We start from the raw sequence: 22,910 nt of genomic DNA on the forward strand, positions 1-22,910 counted from the left end.
TCCCGGACGGCGGCGGTGCAGGGCTGACCGTAGTGGCCAGCCATGCGCTCAGCCTCAGCCATCCAGGCTGGCAGGAAAGCCTCCCCCTTTCTCTCACATAAATTGTGGAGCACACAACATGCTGCCACCACGGGAGGGATATTGTGCTCGGCCAGGTCCAGACGGGTGAGGAGGCATCGAAAGCGGGCTTTCAGTTGCCCGAAGGCCCCCTCCACCACGATGCAGGCCCTGGTCAGCCTGGCATTGAAGGCCTGGCGGGAGGGATTGAGGTGCCCCGTGTAGGGCTTCATCAGCCACGGCTGCAGTGGGTAGGTGGCATCCCCCACCAGGCACACGGGCATGTCCACGTCCCTGACCCTGATGTGGCGGTCGGGGAAGAAGGTCCCGTCCTGCAGCCGCTGGCACATGGAGGAGTTGCGGTACACCCGGGCGTCGTGTGCTTTGCCGGACCAGCCCACATTAATGTCCGTGAACTGTCCCCGGTGGTCACACATGGCCTGCAGGAGGATGGAGAAGTACCCCTTGCGGTTCACATAACGGGACGCCTGGTGTTCCGGGGCACGGATGGGGATGTGCGTCCCGTCGATGGCCCCCCTGCAGTTGGGGAAGCCGAGGGCGCCGAATCCCCGGATGACGGCGTCCGGGTCGGCGAGGCGGACCACCCTGCGGAGCAGCACCCGGTTTGATGGCCTTGACCACCTGTGGAGAGAGACACAGCAAAGCGCCAATCAGTGGGGCGCCCGGGTGGCTGGGAGCATTCGTGCCCTGGCAGTGCCCCACACCCCACTCCCGGAAGCAACCCCCCTGGCGGCGTGTAGTATGGCTGGGACAGACCGACCCCTCTGGTGCGGTGCGCTTTCACCTCCTCTCTCCCCCCCTTTGTCCCTGGGGCGGCCCATCCCTTCCTTGCCGCCCCCCTCCCCTCCCCGGTGCAGTGGCCGACGAGTGCCATACCTGCATGAGCACCGCTCCGACGGTGGATCTCCCCACGCCGAACTGGTTCCCGACGGATCGGTAGCTGTCCGGCGTGGAGAGCTTCCAGAGGGCGATGGCCACCCGCTTCTGGAGGGGGATGGCGGGCCTCATGCGAGTGTCCCTTCTGCGCAGAGCAGGGGCGAGCCACTCGCAGAGCTCCAGGAAGGTGTCCCTCCTCATCCTGAAGTTCTGGGTCCACTGTCGGTCTTCCCAGCGCTCCAGGATGATGCGGTCCCACCAGTCGCTGCTGGTGTCCAGACGCCAGATGCGGCGGGGCATGCCGGTGCCGGGACACCACCGCAGCTCCTCCACGGCCCCCAGGGCAGCCAGGTGGAGAGGCAGGGGGCTGACGTGCACCAGGTGGTGCCAGGCAGCCTCGAGCCATTGCTGGCAGGCTTGCAGCAGCAAGTCCAGAAAGTGCACCAAAAGATGCAGGGCGAGCTCTGGCTCCATGTTGCCACCTGCGGCGGCGTCCCCGAAGGGAAGCACCGACACAGACGGGCGCAGAGACCAACGCTTTGCTGTCCCTCGGTGAGGTTGGCAAGCAAGCAGGAAAAGCTGAGAACCGGCTGTCCGGGGGGGTCCCTTTAAGCACAAGCCTCAGACAGCAGCCACACAAAGCAACTACTGACCTGATGCCCTGCCAGAACCTGTTTCAGCCGCCCTTAAATGCCCCCCTGCGTCCAATCAGTGTGGACGCACTAGTTCGAATTAGAAAAACTCTAATTCGAACTAGTTTTTAGTTCTAGATGTGTTAGTTTGAATTAGCTTAGTTCGAATTAACTAATTCGAACTAAGTTAATTCGAATTAGTGCTGTAGTGTAGACGTACCCTTAGATAGTTAGGTTATTTGCTTTGTTCCTTCCCCCTTGGGGGTAAGGAATGCCAGGGCCGTAAGGCTTTAAGACGTGTGCTGACTGCGGGTAGTTTATGTCCAGGGGCGACCCTCACGACAACTGTCTTAGGTGCTTGGGTGAGGCTCATCTGGCTATTGCCTGTAAAATCTGTAAGTCCTTTAAGCCCCGTACCAGAAAAGAAAGGGTTTCCTGCCTGAAACTTCTCCTCATGGAGACAGCGCTTCAGCCGGTGCCGCTGGATCAGCCTGCGGTGCGCAGCACACCGGCTTCTACGCGGGACGCCCCTCACAGGCACCGCGCGTTGGCATCGACATCCCGGCACCGATCGCACTCTCCTCCAACTAAGAGAGTGAAGAAATCCCAGGGAAGGTCCCCTTCGAAGAAGACAATGTCGGTGGGGCACCGCATTGTGGGCTCTCCGGTGTGCCTATCGTCCCCTCCGCACCGTCGGCACCGAGGAGGCCTAGGTAGTCCTGGTCGCCTACCTCCGCACCGCCCATCCACGCCGGATATGTTCGAGGCGGCGCAGGACCTTATTAGCCTCACAACCTCCCCGCCATCCTCGGTGGACTTGGAAGGGTCGAGGTCACCATCGTCGGAGGCTCGGCTGACTGCGGCTTCGCCCCAGCATGGCCCAGGTCGGCATGCTACAGTGACTTTTCTGTCGGGACCATCCCATGTGGGGTCAGTACCGATCGCTACCTTGGCTCCCTTATCATCGCCGAGCCATCACTCCCAGGGAGTTTCCATCCATGCGCAACCTGAGATGCAGCTGAGCTCCTTGCCAGCTCCCCGCATGGCAGTGCCGGTGCCGTATCTGAGTAGCCATGTAGCGTCTACTCAGACATCTCTCTCCTCCGTGGAGGTCACCAAGGGGCCGGTGTCTGTCTCCGTGCCTTCATCTGCACCGGCATTGACCCAGTGGTCTCGCCAGGCACCGGGCCTGGGTACCCCAGTGCCGCAACCGCCGGACACAACTCAACTGGCACCGGGCCTGAGCACCCAGGTGCCGCAACCTTGGGCACCGTTTCAACCGGCACCGAGCCTGGGTACCCTGGTGCCACAACTGCTGGCGACTCAGCTGGCACCGGTCCTGGGCACCCCGGTGCCGCAACTGCTGGCGACTCAGCCGGCACCGGGCCTAGGCACCCCGGTGCCGCAACTGCTGGCGCCTCAGCCAGCACCAGGCCTGGGCACCCCGGTGCCGTAACTGCCGGTGGGCCTTCCGGCACAAGCCATGGGTCCCCCGGCCCCACAGATAGTGCGGCCACGATGTACTCATGCGGGCAAGCCCGAGTCAATGGCAAGGTTTGCCCCGCTCTCTTCATCGGCTCCACCCTGGCCGGAGTCCGATTATTCCTCGGACTCGGATGCTTCCTCCGTCTGTTTGGGCTCCTCGAAGGCATCCTTGACACACAGATCAAGGTCCAGGCATAGGAGGGACCACACTCAACAAACGTAGCCTCCACACCCACAGTGGCCTTTCTGGACCCCCTGGGCCTACCACCAGAGGCAAGGTCAGCTGCCTCCTTCTTTGGGGTCAGGGACATCAGGGCACCGTTCCCGTCCGTCTGCATACCTGTCTCGAGCCCCTCCCTCCCCTCTTTGGGCACCCCAACCTGATCCAGCGGCACCGCAACCGTCGGCACCGCAGGTGGACCCATCGGGAGCACAAGCTACGCAGACGGCCCTGCAGCTGGCGACAACTGTTCCTGTGCCACTTCAGGAGTCATCGTCGTCGTCATCCCCGGACGAGGCACTAGCAGACCCTGCACTGGGTCTGCCCTCAATGGATGCCCGCACACAGCAAGACCTCCTCTGCCACATGGCTGCCAATTTGGCCGTGCCGGTGGAACCTGTTATTGAGGACACAGATCCAATGGTGGACATCCTCACGGACGACGCGCCTGAGCGATTAGCCTTACCGCTCAACAAAACGCTATCAAAGATTACCAACGCCCTGTGGCAAATGCCGGCAACCTTGACCCCTACCTTAAAAGGGGTCGAGAGGCGTTACTACGTCCCAAACTCGGGGCATGATCACCTGTACTCACAACCCACCCATGGGTCCTTGGTTGTGCAGACCACGGCCCAAAAGGAAAGACTCCCTCAGCCGGGGCCCTCTCCAAAGGCTAGGGAGCCTAAGAGGCTGGACCTATTGGGCCGTAAGGTTTACGCCACGGGGGCGTTACAGCTCTGCATCGCAAACCAGCAGGCGATGCTGAGTAGGTATGCCTTTAACACCTGGCAGGCCGTCGAAAACTTCCGTGACAGACTCCCTGTGGAGGACCGTCAGGAGTTCGCGGCTGTTACCTCAGAGGGCAAAGTCATTTCGCGAACCGCTCTCCAGGCGGCCCTAGACTCGGTGGATTCAGCGGCCTGCACGATGGCGACTGGTGTCGTTATGCGTCAGGGGGCATGGCTCCACATCTCGGGAATTCCCCCGGACGTGCAGCATACTATTCAGGACTTGCCTTTCGAGGGCAAAGCTCTGTTCTCGGAGCACACCGACTCTAGGCTCCGTACTCTGAAGGACACTAGGTCCACCCTGAAGTCCTTGGGCATTCACACGCCGGCTCTGCAGCGGCGACAGCTGTCCTATAGGCAGCAGGGAAGGGTGCAGCCCCAGGTCCCCCGTGGGGATTATTGGAGGTGCTGTCCCTGGACCTCCGGTGGAGGTTCCGGGGCGGCCGCGCACCCTCAGGGGGCTAGGGGTTGACGTCGTCGCCCCAGGACTGATACCCAGTGTGGAGGTCCTCACGGTCCTTCCCATCAGGGCAAGCCTCAGTTTTGACGCCTTGCTTGAGAGTCTCGTACCAATCTCCTACCCTGGGCCCCTGTTTGGGTCCAGGCTATCCCTTTTTGCCCATGCATGGACCATAATAACATCGGATGCCTGGGTTATCAACATAGTAAATGGAGGGTATTCTATCCCATTCCTAGGCCCACCGCCCTCAAAACCCTCTTCTCCGTCCTTAGTAAGGGACACCCCTTACGAACACATCCTGTGCCAGGAGGTGTCTGCGCTCCTCGAAAAAGGAGCAATAGAGGAGGTTCCTCTGCAGCTGCGAGGAAGGGGTTTTTACTCCCGTTATTTTGTTGTCCCTAAACCGAAGGGAGGGGACCTCCGAGATCTAAACAGGGCAGTAGTAAAACACAAATTCAGAATGGTGACCCTGGCATCGGTCATCCCAGTGCTACAGTTAGGAGACTGGTACGCGACTCTCGACCTAAGGGATGCGTACTTCCACGTGGCAATCAGACCCAGCCACAGGAGGTTCCTCAGGTTTATGGTGGGCCAACACCATTTTCAATTTACGGTGCTCCCTTTTGGTTTATGTACGGCACCGAGGGTATTCACGAAATGCATGGCAGTGGTTGCTGCATATCTCCGCAAACAAGGGGTGCACGTGTTTCCGTACCTCGACGATTGGCTGATCCGAGGTCACTCGTACGGGCACGTAGAAGCTCACGTGGCACTCACAAGAGCCCTTTTCCTAAGGTTAGGACTCCTGATAAATATCGAGAAGTTGTCCCTGATCCCCTCGCAACAGATAGAATTCGTGGGGGCCCTCCTCGATTCGAGGGTGGCAAGGGCGCTCCTGCCCAAGAGCAGGTTCCTCTCCATAGTGGAGCTGATCTCGGGGCTAACTCAGTCCCCTATAACGACCCCTCGGGTCTGCTCCAGGCTCCTGGGCCATATGGCGGCGTGTACGTACACGGTCCTCTATGCCAGGTTGCAGATGAGACCCATGCAGGCGTGGTTGGCGAAGGCCTTCAACCAGTCCAGGGGTCTTTGGGACTCGATAATTACAGTGCCCAAAGTAATTCTGGACTCCCTCCTATGGTGGACCCAGGAACCTGTGGTTCGCAGTGAGGTCCCGTTCAATACCCCTCCCCCCTCCCTGACGCTGGTCACTGATGCGTCCGACCTGGGCTGGGGAGCGCACCTGGGGCGACAAAGAACTCAGGGCCTTTGGTCCCCCTCTGAGAGAGCCCTACACATAAATGTCTGGGAATTGCGGGCAGTGAGGCGAGCCTGCGAAGCCTTCCTGCCAAGGCTCACCCACCGCTCGATCCTGGTTCGTATGGACAACACAGTGGCTGTCTTTTACCTCAATAAGCAGGGTGGAGCGCGTTCACCTCCCGTCTGCAAAGAGGCCCTACAACTTTGGCATTTGTGTGTCATGCATGACATCACATCTCAAGCGGAATACCTCCGGGGTGCAAAAACCTGTTAGAGGACACGCTGAGCAGATCCTTTGGAGCCCACGAGTGGACCCTCAAGGACTCTGTTCTCCGCCAGGTTTTCCGCAGATGGGGTTATCCCCGCCTAGACCTGTTCGCCTCGGCAAGCAATGCCAAATGCAGAAACTACTGTTCCCAGCTGGGGAAATATTCTCGGGGGGATGCCCTGACAACTGTGTGGCCAGAGGGCATTCTCTATGCTTTTCCCCCGTTCGCCCTCATCTCCAGGGTATTGACCAGGGCGAGGACGTTTCGGTCCTCGATCATCCTCATAACCTCCAGGTGGCCCAGACAATTCTGGTTCCCCATCCTGGTGGACATGCTTGTCCAGGACCCAATAGCACTCCCTCCAGTCTGGGATCTGCTAACTCAACCCTGGGGCGAGGGGGTCATGGTTCACCCGGATCTCCAGTCTCTCCATCTAACGGCATGGTTTATCCGTGGTTGAACCAACCGGAAAGGGAATGTTCCCGACAGGTTCAGATGGTTATCCTCAGTAGTAGGAAACCCTCTACTAGATGGTCGTATGCAGCCAAGTGGCGGCGCTTCTTGTCTTGGGTGTCCTGGAGAGGAGTGCACCCGTCCTCGGCTTCTATCCCAACTATTCTTGACTACCTTTTCCAGCTTCGGTCTAGTGGCCTATCTTTCTCTTCTATCAAAGTCCCTGTGGCATCTCTCTCTGCCTTCCATGTTGGTACAGCAGGAGTCTCCCTTTTTTCTAACCCAGTGGTTAAACGGTTTCTTACTGGCTTGGAAAAGCTGTACCCCTTGGTGAGGGCCCCGCTTCCCATCTGGGACCTTAACATGGTCCTCCACAGACTTATGCTACCTCCCTTTGAACCACTGGCCACGTGTTCCCTGCTGCACCTTTCATTGAAGGTGGCCATTACATCGGCTCGAAGGGTGTCGGAACTAAGGGCGTTAACTATAGACCCGCCCTTCCTTGTCTTTTCCAGTAACAACTACGGCCTCATCCAGCCTTCCTTCCGAAGGTAGTATCACCATTCCACCTGTCCCAGGAGATTTATCTCCCGGTGTTTTTCCCAAAGCCCCATGCCTCCTCTAAGGAGCGGGCGCTGCACTCCTTGGACGCTAAGCGGGTGCTGGCGTTCTACATTGATAGGACCAGGCCGTTCCGTAAATCACAACAGTTGTTTATTGCTTTTGGGGACAGGGTCAAAGGGTCGCCTATTTCCACGCAGAGGCTATCAAGATGGGTGGTGCAATGCATCACAGAATGCTACCACCTGGCTGATAAAACCCCACCCAAGGTGAAGGCACACTCCACCAGGGCGCAGGCATCCTCGGTGGCCTTTGGTGCCCAGGTACCGATCACAGAAATTTGCAGGGCAGCCACCTGGTCTTCCCTTCACACGTTTACAACACATTATGCGCTACCTCAACAGGCCATGGGAGGATGCAAGGGTGGGCTCCGCAGTCCTTGAATCTGTGATGTAAATATGTAAATATATAGATCTGGTTGTCCTGTTCTGGGTTGGTGACTTGTCACTGTTTATTGTTCAAATAAATCTGTTTATTGTTCACCTTCCTTTATGACTCTGGTGCTATGACTGTTCCGACCCCTCCTCCTTGGGGTTAGCTTGGTAGTCACCTACTTCGAATGGACATGAGCAACCACTCGAAGAAGAAAAGAACGGTTACTTACCTGTAACTGTTGTTCTTCGAGATGTGTTGCTCATGTCCATTCGACTCCCACCCTACCTCCCCTTTGTCGGAATATCCGGCAAGAAGGAACTGAGGTGGGGCAGCGCCGGCAGGGGTACTTATGCCCTGCCATGGCGGCGCCACTCCAGAGGGCACCCTGCCGGCGCTGCGGGTACCGCTAGGGAAAACGCTCCGGAAGACGCGGTGCACACACCTACTTCGAATGGACATGAGCAACACATCTCGAAGAACAACAGTTACAGGTAAGTAACCGTTCTTTTCCCTATCCAAATCCCCTCTAATACAGAGGGAACAGAATGAAATCGATGAGCAGTAGTCCACCAGTTTAGGTCCGGGTGCATTATTAGACACAAACTCACCATCTGTGACAGGTGAGGTACTCATGCCACCACCCTTGGCAACCACTGAAGACTTCACCTCTTTCTAGTAACTTTTTAAGAGAGTTGCAGCTGAACTAAACATTGCAATGGAGGAAGTGCAGGACACACAACACAAGCTTACAAACATCCTGCAGGCTATGCCGTCTTCAAAAATTGCCTTTCCTATTAACTCAGCCATCATGGAACCTGCCAAAATCCTTTGGAAAACCCCTGCCTCGATCTCTCCCATCTGCACAAAGGCAAGTATTATGTCCCACCAAAGGAGTCGGAGTTTTTATTTACTCATTCGCCACCAAACTCCTTGATAGTTGACATGGCTCAGCAAAGAAACAAACAACAGCAAAACTGTTCCACATCATTTGACAGGGATAATAAAAGACTTGACATGCTCAGCAAAAAGGTGTACACCTCAGCCACATTACAAATAAGAATGGCCAATCACGCAGTGCTCCTCAGTAAATATTACTTCAACAGTTATGCAAAGTTCAACGCCTTTGTTGACAATATACAAGAGATGAAAAGGATGCAGTTTAGAGCAGAGGGCCAGGCAATATCAAGGACAGCCCTTCAAGCTGCCCTAGTCGTAGTAGCCACGGCCACAAGAACAACATCATGAGACAGGCCTTGTGGTTCAATTCCTCCACTTTTCCTTGCAAAATCCAATTGTCCGTGGGAGATCTACCGTATGAGGGCAAAAAGCTCTTTTCATTGAAAGCCAGCGAGGTCTTCCATTCCATGAAAGACTCCTAGGCCATATTATGCTCCCTTGGCATTCAGATACCTGCAACAAAGAGAAGGCAGTGCAGATACCAACCACACCAGAGTCTAAGATACCTGCAATCCACATACCAATACCAAAGACAAGACCATCCACCATACCATCAATGCAGCTGTGTAGACACAATCAGGGCACTGCTTCTAACCATCTGCCTCAGCCCAATAAGCAAATTTGAGGCATCTGTCGAGAAATTGAAAACCATCTTACCTTCTCCAGAGCTCCCAAATACTAGGAAACCTTTCACTTACCCCTTTTTTTTGCCATTTTATGACAAATGACGCAACGTTATATCTGAGAAATGGGTGCTATAGACAATTTCATTCAGATACACCATCCCATTCCTGTCCATCCCCCTAACCCACACACCCACCCCGTCCCTCTTCAGGGACGCCTCTCACAAGACTATATTACAACAAGAAGTAGATCATCTGTTACAATTGGGTGCTATAGAACCTGTTCCCCCAGCATTTCAGAAGACCAGATTTTATTCTCATTACTGCCTTACCCAGAAAAAAATCAGGGGCTGGTGCCCAATTCTTGATTTGAGAGCCCTGAACAAATTTGTAAAGAGGCAAGAGTTCAAAATAGTTACATTGTCCACCATTATTCCCTCTCTGGAGTTTGGTGACTGGTTTTTGTCTCTCGACCTACATATTTTTATGTGTCCATTCATGCATACTTCCATGTGTCCATTCGACCTACTCATAGACTATTTATCCGTTTCACCCTAGATTCTGTCAGCCAACAGTCAGGGTAGTGTGTGTGTGTGTGTGTGTGACACCCAAGTCTTTAACTGCTAAGATACAAGGTCCCGTCGCAGCGGGCAGCCTAAGAGGCTGAAGGCCGCCCCGAAAGTTTAACATCCATGCCTTTACTGCTAGGACCGGGGTCCTGTCGCAGAGGGCAGCCAACAGGCTGACAGATGCCCCGAATTAATAAGAAGAGCTTATTACATCTCAGATTTTAGCTGGTAGGATACAGGATCCCTTCGCAGCGGTCAGTCTAGGGAAGACTGAGCGATGCCCCAACGGATCTGTCACCTGGGAGTGACACAATCCAAACGCTCAAGCTCTTCCTATACCTGTCCCTTATGACCGGCTGAAGTTCTTTTAAATTGTGCTTGGTTCTGTCACAGCAACTGAAGGAGTCAGGTTGAAGCTTAAACAGTTACAGGTTTATTAAGGAAGCTTATAAATCATATGGTTACAATGGCTATTGCTCTATTTCTTAACTGCTAGCAAATATAGATCTCAAAAAATTGTTACAAAGAAAATAAAGATAGAAAATAGAAATAATGGTACCAAATGACAGCTTAATCTTTAAAGAGCTCTATTCTATGTATGCACTAAAACAAAAGGACACCGACCGTTGGCTGACAGATATGCAACACTATCAATATACGGTGTTACCCTTTGGACTTTCCACAGCATTAAAGGTTTTCTCCAAGATGTTAGTGGTTACGGCCCACCTCAGATAATAGGGCATTACCATTTATCCATACCTTGACAATTGCCTTATCAAGGCAAGAAGTTGAGACAGAACCTATTGCTGCGCCCATCTGGTACAACAGTGCTTCCAATCACTGAGACTCCTAATCAGTGAGAGCAAGTTAGTCCTTACACCAACTCAGTCAATACAGTTCATTGGGTGTACCTCAACTCTGCCTCAGCCATCACTTCCCTGCTTCCTGTTAGGTTCCTGAGGATGTGTGAGCTAGTCCAATCGCTCCACATAATGTGCTGCTGCTACATGGACATCAGAACAAACTTTCACCAGCACTATGCACTTTTTACCGGCCCTCTTCACCCTACAAGACTGCACTAATGACAGCTTACCTTTCTGATCCAAAGTCCCTATCTCCATAAGACAAATTGCTTTGCAGTCACCTGCTCTGGAACAGCCCCAGGGATGTCTATTTCAAAGAAGAGGCGGTTATTAATCTTGGCTGTAATTCACGTTCTTCAAGATGAGTGGCCCTGGGGGTACTCCACTAACCCTCCCTTCCTCACCTCTACTTTGGAAAAAAAATATTTTCCACCAAGCTGGGTTCCAGATAGAGAAGCAACTGAAGGGAAAGTTGCCGCGCATGCATGACCCCAATGCACTGCTAAGAAGAATCCGCTCTGCGGTGCTGGGATGCACCGACACCTGCTATGGAGCACCCCCAGGGATGCTCATCTCGAAGAACATCAATTACAGCCAAGGTGAGTAACCTCCTTTTCATAGGGGTGTCTTGTAAGGAGATTTGGAATGAATCAGTATCACTTCCCCACCAATCTATTGAGTCAACAGGCCATCCTGTTTCCACTTCTGCTTTCCACATAAGGACTACTGTAGGGGTTTCCACAGTGTGAATTCTGCCAAAGGGTGAATTCTACCCTTAGGAAAAATATGGGTGAGGTTTTCAGGGGTACTTAGAGAAGTTCGGAAGCTCTATCTAAGCCCATTGAGTTAAATTAGACTTTTGTGCCTTACTTTAATCTGTACTTTTGAAATTCCTAATCAAAATAAAAAAAAATTAGTATCTATTTCTACTACATTTTAAATATCTGTATAGCCATATCTAAGACACTGAATTAAAATAGACAAGGTTTTCTTCATAGTAAAGAGATTTTGCTTTCTCTCATTTTTTTGTTATGAGTTGTCTATATGCATTTATTCTTTTCAAATGTTTCAGACGAGTAGCTGTGTTAGTCTGTAAGGCTATGTCTAGACTACGTTCTGTTTTTGAAAAAGGATAAGCAAATTCCACGGGATTTGCATATTTCCGATCTCACTTTCAAAAGTGGATCTTTCGAAAGGGAAAGTAGTGGACGTTGAGGGAGGGGTTATGCTTTTTTTTTGGAAAAAGGGTTTTTTCCCGAAAAAAACGCATCCAGACTCTGCTTTCAAAAATGAGATCGAAAGAAGATATGCAAATTCCTGCAGAATTTGCATATCCTCTTTCGAAAATAGAATGTAGTTTAGACATACCCTAACTGAAAAAACTTTAAGAACTATTCATCATTTTTTTAAACTTCTTTTAAAATGTTGGCTATGTTGTTTAGATCTGCAGTGCACCATAAAATGAAATACGTGTGCCATATAGTGTAAAGGTAATTGAACACAGAGGTTATTTGCTTCTGTTTCTAAACTAGATATATGACATTTTCCTCTGATATATTTAGTTACTACTGCTCTTTCTATGGTCTTGTACATTTTGATCTTCCTTGGAAGGCAACATGAATGCTTTTTAATTACAGCTGGAATGAGGCATGTTGTACATAGTTGCAGTGTGATTAATGATGATCCACTGCTCTTTGGTTTAAGTCTGCTACAGCCAAACAAGTCCGTGCTGTCACTTTGGATACTCACGTGTTTAATATTATTTCATGAAAGCGCCTGCTTTTAATTAGTCACTAAATCTGGCCTAGTAAGCTGAATTTACTGACCATAATTTAATTAGCTAAGTTCCTTTCATTGGCCCTTCTGTGTCCATATTCTATCTTTCTGGAGTACTCTTCAATGCCGGAGATTCTGGTCACTATTTCTTTTTTGGAATTCGTTGTTTTGATGTACTGGGAAAAAAAGCTATGTTACTCTCTAGCTTTTTGTTGGTGTGACAAAAGAGCACTAGTTCAGCCTATCTCTATATTCCATTCTGTGCACATTATTTTTACTGCATGGAATTGAAGGTGCAAGGTTTTGTTAAATGATACATTGAGAATAAACACTTTTAAAAATATGATGATGCTAATATATTGCTTATGGAATAATTACGTTATAGATAAATAGGAGGATATAACAGATGAGAATTTGAACTGTTTAGATCAGGAGTGTCCAAACTTTTTTCAAAAAGGGCCAGATTTGATGAAGTGAACATGCGTGAGGGCCGACCATTTTGCCTGACATTCTTTGAACCATTAAAATTAAAAGCAAATTAAATATTTTATGCAAAGTTTATTGCAAACGGCATACTTTTCATTTCGTCACATGGATGACAAATCTAAACAGGTGTTAAATCACTCTGCCTTTCATATCTGAAGGCCAAATGAAAAAAAATCCAGAAAGCTGAAATATATGTCAGGAACATTGTAAAGTACATTACATATTATTGGTAATAAAGGTTGTCTGTCAACTTTTAAGTTCAAAAAATATGAACAGGAACATAACACCAAGTATACATGTTGTGTCCAAATATATTTATAACTGATTTAGACCAACTGACATTAACTGAGATTTTACAATGTATTCATCTCAATACATATGGATTCGTTGGGGGCCATAAAAGATAGATATTGCCAAATTACCTGTGGGGCCGTATTAAACCGGAACACGGGCCGCAATTGACCCGCGGGCCGGACTTTGGACATGCCTGGTTTAGATGAATCACTAAACACTTTTTTTAACTTCGCTACTCTTGGTAGTTCTTAATGATAGACATGTGCCAACATAACATATTTTAAACATTTAGAGTTATATGTTAACTGAATGGTTTGTTTAATAGATCCTCCTCCCTAGGATTAATCCAGACAGTCTGTTTTGAAGATTCAGACAAACAAAATTTGACTTTTTTGTGTTCCTAAAAGTGTCATTTGAACAGTACTTTTTCTTTTTGATGTAACTCAATATATTCAAATAAAATGATAAAAAATGCAGATACCGGCAACAACAGATGACCGCTGGTCATTGCTACTTGAGATGCTTAGGGTAGTTGCATGGACTCAGTAAACAAACCCGATGCAGTTAATCCAGATTTGGCCCGTTTGTTTTGCAGAATTTGGGTTTTGAGTCTACGGTCTACATTGCAGGTTTTAAGAGATCCCTTGTTTTGTGTATTGATATTGTCAATAATTTCCAAAATACAAAGGACTGTACTGTGACATAAATGTCTGTATACTAGGTGTGCTGAGTTCAGTTCCTATAAGAATCTGCAACTCTGCCACACTGGGACACAAACCATACTGGCTATAAATATATGGAAACATTTTTGAGGCAGACTTATGACAGCCATAAAGCATGCAAAGCCCTACTTGCTGTGCTCAGCTGCTTCTTCAGTTTTCAATCCTTAGTGGGTGTCTGTCCAGCATAGAGTCTTTCGAAAAGGGAGCAAGACTGTGATCACACAGTGAATAATCTTTATTCCATATTCTGTTCTTACACTACAGAGTGTATTCTTTAAGTGACCAAGTTCTATAGAAAAAGGGTTTTGAGACTTGGAGCAAACATATGTTTTAGGTGGCAAACCATGTTCAAGAACTTCTGCCAGTGCAGAGTGATGTCTGACTAAACGTTTTCAAGCATTCATGTAGTTAGCACAAATTATAGCATGGTTTGAAGGCTCTGACGTGGACAAGCATTTCTTTTTAAACCATCATGCAAGCCAAAAAAACATAGAATAGGTTTGTTAAGTGACTGTTATTTCAACAGTCTTTTAGTGTAACGGTGCATGAAAACCATTTCAAAAACCATTACGAACCACAATGTGAACATAGCCTAAATAATTAGACATGTTATGAATGTTCAGGGTCTAGTGCCGCTCTGTGTAGGTAGCATTAATGGTTAGAGACTGTAAAGCAGCATATAATAGCCCCCTAGCTATCCCAACGTAACCTAATAAAATGTAAGAAATAAAAACATTGTAAAGCACAATACAATAAACTACCCTTGTTTTCCAGAAAATCAACCTAGAGAAAAGGAAGGATAGAAGGAATTCGGAATCTTCTGGAAGCTTTGATTGCAAATGAAGTCAGGATTTGGTTTTGTGGAAGGGAAGTCACTGAGTCAGAGAAACATAAATATGGAAAATGGTTTTCCTTGGTTGTGTTTATTCATAAGTTAATTGTAAAGTATCTGGCCTATATCACATCAGTTAGAAATCTTGTGCCAAAGTTATCATTTTTTTGTATTCTTCAACTAATGCATGTGGTGTCAATTTGACAGAATTCGGTTCTGGGCAATACATCTAATTTACTGCTGCAGAATCTCTCCCATCTACAACTGGCACAGAAGCAACTAATGAAAATTGAAAATGTTCAAACTAACAATGTAAGTTCATCATTTTAATTTCAGTTATCTGTCTGTCTTTCATTAACTATTTTCTAAAACAGGACATTCTTAGCCTGTTAAAACTTTAACCATCTAGCATAGATAGAAAAGGTTTCCTATATTTGAAAGTCTATGGAATAGCTAAGGAAAGATGGCTTAAGTCATTTACAGTACTTCTTGTTCTTCTTTATAGAAACCTGGTTTACTTGGAGAGCCTCTACCAATGTTACTTCAGACGGTATTGGGAACGGGGCCAGTACCATCATTGAGTGCAGACATGGGGAACCATGGAGAAGTTCATACATGTAAATTACATTTTATTGCATACTGTATCCGTTTTTAAAAATTTGCAGTTGACTCACTTTTTTTGCAAAAGTGATAATCAATAATGTTAACCTTATACTATAAGGAAGCCACTGTACCCTGAAATGTGCAATACAAGAGCATTGAACAAAAGAAATCTGTTGACTATTGCTGAATTGGTCAATTTGCATTGGCTGCTTTCACTACCTGGCACAAAGTCAGAGACTTTCCCGTGGGCAAACTTTTATGGAAAAAAAACAGAAGTGGAAACATAGGGTATGTGTCCATTTAGCTTCTAAAGCATGCATAGATGAGAATTAATGAGAATTCAGGCCCAAACATCTTGACTTCATTGCCTTCTCTTCCAGAAGCTTCCCATATTTTTGTTTTCCCTGGTCTGTATTTGCCAGGCATCCATTTCAGTATCTAAATCTCCATAAGACCACTGTCTTTTTGTGGCTTAAACATCAAAATCCAAACAAATTCCCAATAATTAACAGGGTATCACATATCCCCCTCCCCACACACACAGTTGCGTACATCTTGTTGCTAATTCAAGCCGATTACAAAGTTTATCATTTAAATCAAACAAGGATATAACTGAAGAGTCAAGAGTGAGCAAAATAGAAAAAATGTAAGCGGGAACAGGACACATATTCCAAGGAGAGGCTAAATATAACATACTTGCTGATTAACCCCTTTATGCTAGGAATAATCTTTTCCTCAGGCAAGCCAAATTTTGAACAGCAGCCTCTAAAATCATGGAATTATTTTTACATGATCGTTTTATTTTCATGACCAAATAGGGTCACACAGAGCATTTTATAGGCCACTTTACAGGCTCTGGAGAGATTCTCTCAATTTGAAATCAATTGAATTAATTTAAAAGAAAGAATTTAAATTAGTGTCATGTACTATGCCTGCCCGAGTTCCTTTGCCAATTTTTGTATTTTTATCATGTTTTCTTGTGTTCTACATGTTACTGTGTGAAAGACCCTTCCAAACAACTGAGGACAATGACTGACTATGCAAGAAAGACGACAAAACTGATTGTACAAAAATTTATGTTCTGAATGCACAAACTAAACAAAATAGAAATACTTTCTTCTCTAATCTTTGTTATTCTGTATATTGTAACTCAGAGGTAAATTGTTCAGAAAAGTGTGATTTTTTTATTTTAAATTTATCAGATATAGAAATTTGACATAGAAGTCACTTTATTCACTCTCAAATATGACCACGCAAGGTGGAACTGAATACATGTCTTACACATTAAGCAACAGTTTGTGACAAGACATGAAGATAAATGACCAAGCCAAGTAGAACTGCAGGGAGCAGGTAGATACACAGAACATAAATATTTGAATTCGGCCAGGACAATGGGGTTAGCGCCTTCGTCTCCGGTGAGAAGTGCCAGCTGTGGTTCACTTTATTTTTTTGTAGGTGTGTGCTTTAAGCACATTGCTATGTGATGCTACTCTGCAGTGTGTTTCAGTCCTTATTCAAAAGGCTGTGACAGCTACTAAATCTCTAATTCCACACTCTGAGGCACGTAGATGTTTATAGGAAGAGTCTCTCCTGCAGAAATATATAGACTGGCATAACGCCAACCTCTCTTGAGAGCTGAGGTGATTGCAGTGCAAAGTTGGTATATCTCCATTTTTTCTAAAAGGCTTCAGACGGAGTGTATGCTGAGGTAACCTGAAGGACTGGCTGTTGGATTTGTTCTGTATTGCTTGTGCATAATGTTTCTTATGTGTAACTGCACATTCAGGCCTTGGTAGCAATCTGATTTTGTAATCCTTTTGTGCAATGTGCTGTACCACAGGTGTTCCCCCTGAAGTGTTGTGCGTGCACCCCGGGACTTCTCAACAGCTAGTCAATAGAAGGAGAAGGATAACCAAACATCTGCCCTATTCCCGGATGATGAAAAAATTGAGCAGGAATTCTCCATTGGGAGCAGATGGGCAAGTTCCACACAATCAGTTTCATAGAATTGTAGGTGAGTGGCAGTTGGGGAATCTTGAGCCTGCTTGTCTTCATTGTTTCTGTCTGAACGTGGTAAAACATGGCTTGTGCCTGAAATGCCCCTTTCATAACACATGAGCAAGAAGCACAGGCCTCTTAAGGAAACACTTGTAAATTGCTATGTGCATCTAAGATCAATCTTGCCATAGCATCTTCCCTCCCTCCTGGTTCCAACATTTGACAAGGGAATGACATGAATCCAGATGGCAGCTCTTAAATGTTTGAGCTCTAAGTGGACTATTTGGTAGGAATTCTTTCATGAATTATTTCTATATATTTCAAAGAAACTATCCTGTGCCCTCTGGTGCATTCAGGGTTCTTATACTTGTGCGTCTCTCCACCATCTTTCTTTGGGGTTTGGCACAAAGGGTTTCTCATTTCATAGATTTTTATGTGCCAGGTGAATGGTAGTTAGCCTGCAAACCCCCTTGGTATTTCATCAGATTGATGATTCACAAAAATTTCTGCAGAATTTCTTGCTTAAACCAGTATCTTCTCTCTTGCCATTCTCATAGAGCAGAATACATTCTGGAATTGTTTGAATATTTTCAGAATACTAATACAGGTTGAACCTCTCTAGCCTGGCACTCTGTGGTCTGACAACATCCATGGTCCAATATGATTTTAGTTAGCCGGATGTTCATTCCCGTGGTCCTATAAAGTTTGTTTACAGCTACAAGTACTGGCTCCCGGTGTACTGTGCTATTATTTAGCTCTGATTTACCTCTAAATGTCTTCTAAGAGCCCAGTAAGCAGTGGAAGTGTTCGTAATGCTACTAGACAATATTGAAGTACCGTGATTTGACAAATTATCTGGTTTGGCACTAGTCATGTCCTAAAGGTGCTAGACTAAAAAGGTTCAACCTGAACTCTATTTTTACAGATATTACCTATTTTTGGAACTGTTTTTTAAAATTAGGGTCTGAGTTTTTAGATTCGTTATTCCAAGGTGAATAAATCCCTCTAGTTGAGGAGCGCTACGATTTGTTTGTACTCACTCTATTAAACATTAGAGGTTTCATGTCTAAGTGTTAATGAATGTGACTTTTGGTTGCAAATTACTTCACATAGAGATGCCTTAGAGCTGTCTGAGAGGTCTCTGATTAGTATAACTTTATTTTCCTCCCACTTTTTTGGGACTACTATCAGTCCCACTCAAGTCTTGTTAAATAAATAATTTCAGACACAGTTACCTCATTTTACAATATTCCTGAACAAGGTTTGAATAATGCTCTTACTGCTGGTAAGAAGAGTTTCCCAGGTGAGCAGTAAGATATAGGCCACCAATTTCTGCAGAATTTGAACCTTCATTTAATAAAAAGAATTTCTAGCCCTTTTGGTTGTGAAGAAAATCTTCCTAATGTGAACTAATGTGTTGTTTTCCTGAGCTCACAGACAAATCACTCAGGTGCATCTGCTGCTGCTGTTCATAACTTTCTTAAGTCTCAGGCAACAGAAAGGAATCTGACCCTGGTCGGTTTCACTTATTAGCATAGCAGCTGTTTAAATTAAAAATAGCATTAAATATAGTTACAGTTTTCTTTTCTAGTTTTAGTTGTAAATTAAACTCCAGGTTTTTATTACTGCAATATTTCTGACCACCAGTATCATCTCTTCCATGACAATTCTGAAATAGACTTCTCAGTGTTTTTCTCGTCACTTAATAAAAACCACAAACAAAATGTTCTGATAACTCTTGTCTAACAGAAATGTTTCTCCATTTATGGTTGACTGCAGCACCTAATGTGACTCCAAATCAAACAATGGCAGCAACAGGGATGGGCATGTTGCCAGTCTTTCCAAATCAACCCTTTGCTGGACAAGCTGTGCCAGGGCAAAATAATACTGAAGATAAACAATCAACAGAAGGAGCTGGCTCAGGGTCACAGGCTCATCTTCAGAGCTTAACAAATTTTACTGCCGGAGGCTTGCACACAGGACATCCCCAACAGCCAAGTCAACCAAAAAGCACTGATACAAGTGCAAGGGTAAGAAAAACTAGACATAGATTTTGCATTTCCATATTCCCAGCCCCCTTTATTGTTGTTGTTCTTCAAGTTACAAGTTAACTGCAGTTGCTTTTTGCAGTATCTCCGCTGTAATATTTGCTGAATCATAGAATGATTTTATAAATCATTGTAAGGTCATTTCAGTTATGAATTACGGGAAGGAAATATTAATGTCTTTTGACTGTCAAAATGAATTAACAAAGCAATTAATACAGTAGCATTTGTCTTCTTGTACATGCCACTTTATATGTAATGATTAAATTAGCTGCAGGACATGCCCTTTTTAAGAGTTAAAAATTGAACTCTTGTTGAAATTCACTGTCTGTAAACTAGAACAGTGCCTCTGGTTCAGGATGCCCCAGTGTATGTGTATGATTGTTTCTAGTCTGCATCCTCTTAAAACACAGGTCAGGTTTAGTATTTATTCTTTCAAAGCTTGTGGATGCAAAAGAAAAAATTGGAATGCTCTATTAAAAACCATTAGAGATTCCCAGCCACTAACTGGGTTCTGTACATGTATTTATGTCAAAACATATTTGATTTTTATAGAAATCTCTTAGATTATTATGTTTTGATGTAAGTTTTCTTTGTTTTCTGATTACTAGTATCTCAGCAGTGGCTTTGGCTGCATTCTGTACATAGTTCTACATTTTCAGGCTAGCAGAGTGCTCCTTAGCATGTTCGGAATAACTGTGTAGATGCTGTTCTTTCTCTCTTCCCCCACTGGTCTTGAGCTGCCACATTTCACAACTATTGTATAGCATGCTAGTGAGAGCCCTGCTAGCCCTGCAGACTTAGGCAAGGTGCTCATATCCAATGCAGCGTGGCCATACCACATACATAAGGTGGCCTTTGGGCTCTACACCTCTTGCTCTCCTCTATAAACAGCTTGCCCCTGTTAAGGACCCCATAGCACCACAGAGAGGCAAAAACTAGAACAATAGACTCAGTCCACCACAGTTCCAGGAGCCCAAACTTCTAAGTAGTTTCACCTTTAACAAGCACTGCTAGCACAGAATGGCATTTTACATTAGTATATCACAGAAAATTCTACCTTTCTAAGTCAGAGTTCATCAATCCTTGGTTTGCCAGACTTGAGTTGATGCTAGTCTTCTGTCACATGCTTACTGTTAGCTTTTTTAATCTGATGGCTTTCCGTGGGGTTCTAAATATACTCGGGTAAACTTAGTTTGCAATTTCCCTCCTTCCCCATCCCTTCTTGGCTGACAATCTGACTGGCAAGAAAAAATATCTAAAATCTGAGCATTTCTATTCAGCTTTTTGGTGTCAATTTTAAGACCTGTGCTGCAAGACCTATGAAATCTGCACATTCTTAAAGGCATGTAGAGACAAGCACATGTTGTTGCTTTGGTTTTACTTGTGACTTGTGTGATAGCTGGAGAATGGAATGAATGACAGTATATAACATTGTTACAGATTCCCTCAAAAAAACAGATCTCGCTCCTGGGGGAACCACCAAAAGAAATCCGTCTTAGTACCAATCCCTACTTGAATTTGGCAAGCGTGTTACGTGGTGTGTGTCTTTCGGGTAAGCAACGTTTGTCTAACAGCTTGTGATTCAATTTAAAGCTTTCTGGAGCAGAGTGTGGTTCAGTTGTTTCTCTGCTTACTAAACAATCAGAGCATCTGTCATTAATAAATCCTTGGATTCTCTCTTTCAAAGAACTTGAACTCAATACAAAAGTAAATTGATATAATCAACTCTCATAATTTTCTAGTTGAACAATACAGTTTATATGAGTATTTATCTCTAAAGAAATATTCTGTACTGCAGTAATCCTAATACAAATGTTCAGAATTATCATATTTGCCAAAATTCATGTATATTCTAGAAAGGCAATGGGCAACCTAAACTAGTGAGTGGGCCACATAGTGGCCCTCCTCAATCTCAGTGGGCTGCAAGATTGTTGTAACCAACTCTTCTGGGACAGAGTAGTTTTTCTAGCTGCACTTACACACCTAGAATTAACTGTGTGCGCCAACTGAACCATAGCAACACTTTGATGGGATGCAAAGGGCCTGTATGGCTCTCTCAGTCAAGATTGTGTGCCATCAGCATGCACCTCACTTCATGTGCCCTTGCTTTATATGCATGTTACTTGACTATACTGGTAGGGAAAAAAAACCCTATGCAGACGAAGCTCAGCAGAATTTGGCAATCCTGCACATGGGCGATGGTAAACAAAATGTCTCACAGGGCTAACAGAACCCTGATGGCCTCATCAAATGTAAGACCTTTTATATTTTGGACTAGATTTTGATGGCAGTTTAAATGTGTAATGTGTTAAATGTGTAAGTCTGGAGGAAATAGTTACTCAACTTTCAGAGGGGTAGTCGTGTTAGTCTGAATCTGCAAAAGTGACAAGGAGTCCTGTGGCACCTTATAGACTAACAGATATATTGGAGCATAAGCTTTTGTGCATCTGACTAAGTGGGTCTTTGCCCACGAAAGCTTATGCTCCAATACATCTGTTAGTCTATAAGGTGCCACAGGACTCCTTGTCGCTTTTACTCAACTTTGTAATTCTTGTTCTTCAACATGTGTTGCTCATATCTATTCCAATCAGGTGTGAATGCATCATGTGCACGGCTTCCGGAAAGTTTTACCCTAGCTGCTACCTGTGGGGTCAACTGTGGAACCCCCTAGTGGTGCCAGTGTGATGCACTAAATATGACCCTGCCAACCCAACTGCCCCTCAGTTCCTTTTGCCAACTACTCTGACACTGGGGAAGGAGGGTGGGCATTGAATAAATATGAGCAAAAAATAGTTACAAAGATAAGTAACATTTTTTTTCTGCAAGTGCTTTCTCATATCTATTCCAGTTGGATGATTCACAAGCCTTGCCCAGGAGAATGGGTCAGAGTCAGAGCGTGGCTGACTGAAGGCCGCTTTCGGTTAGGATTGTTACACGATGGCATAGTGTGGTGTGTGGGTATGTACCAAAGACCAAGTTGCTGCTCTGCAGATTTCCTGGAGTGGTACATGAGCCAGAAACACCACCGACTTGCGCTTGCATGGAATGCACTGTGGGAGGTGGTGGAGAGACATTGGCCAGATCATAACATGCACAGATACATGCCTTGATCCAGGAAGAGATGCATGGCAATGATAGAAGTAATCTCTTTACACAATCTTCCACTGCCGTGAACAGCTGCAAGGACTTGTGGAAGAGCTAGGTCCGGTCGATGTAGAAGGCGAGTGTGTGCCTCACATCAAGGGAATACAAATGATGTTGCCATAAGCTCTTGTGGTGCTTAGGGTATAACATGGAAGGAAAAAGCTGGAAACCACTTTCAGAAAAAAAGCTGGATTAGGGTGATTCTGGACGTTGTACTTATGAAAGATGGTGTACAGGGGTTCTGACATCAGGGAGACGGTAAAGCAGGGAGCGTGTGGCCAGGGGCTCAAAGGAAGGACCCATGAGCTCTGAGAGGACCAGGTTGAGGTCCTAAGCAAGGACAGGGCACCAAGCTGGAAGGTGAAGTCTGTCCATACCCTTGAGGAAGAACCCTACCAAGGGGCTCGAGAAGACAGAATGACTCACCTCCCTTGGTTGAAAAGCCAACATGGCCGCCAGGTGCATCTTAAGTGATGAA

At 46.3% G+C, this 22,910-nt stretch overlaps 1 protein-coding gene across 3 annotated transcripts in view; it reads left to right on the forward strand.

The window, feature by feature from the left end:
• The window catches only part of RAVER2 (ribonucleoprotein, PTB binding 2), a 73,382-nt gene that overhangs the window by 40,456 nt on the left and 10,016 nt on the right, over nt 1–22,910 (forward strand). For all 3 annotated transcript variants that reach the window (XM_075936162.2, XM_075936164.2, XM_075936163.2), the window contains exons 7-11: nt 14,847–14,951; nt 15,145–15,256; nt 17,083–17,256; nt 19,020–19,270; nt 20,729–20,840. In XM_075936162.2, coding sequence (XP_075792277.2) covers nt 14,847–14,951; nt 15,145–15,256; nt 17,083–17,256; nt 19,020–19,270; nt 20,729–20,840 — 754 coding nt within the window. The remainder of the gene's footprint in view (nt 1–14,846; nt 14,952–15,144; nt 15,257–17,082; nt 17,257–19,019; nt 19,271–20,728; nt 20,841–22,910) is intronic.

This window comes from Pelodiscus sinensis, chromosome 9 (genome assembly GCF_052426305.1).
Source record: "Pelodiscus sinensis isolate ZL-2025 chromosome 9, ASM5242630v1, whole genome shotgun sequence".
NCBI classification, from domain to species: Eukaryota; Metazoa; Chordata; order Testudines; family Trionychidae; genus Pelodiscus; species Pelodiscus sinensis.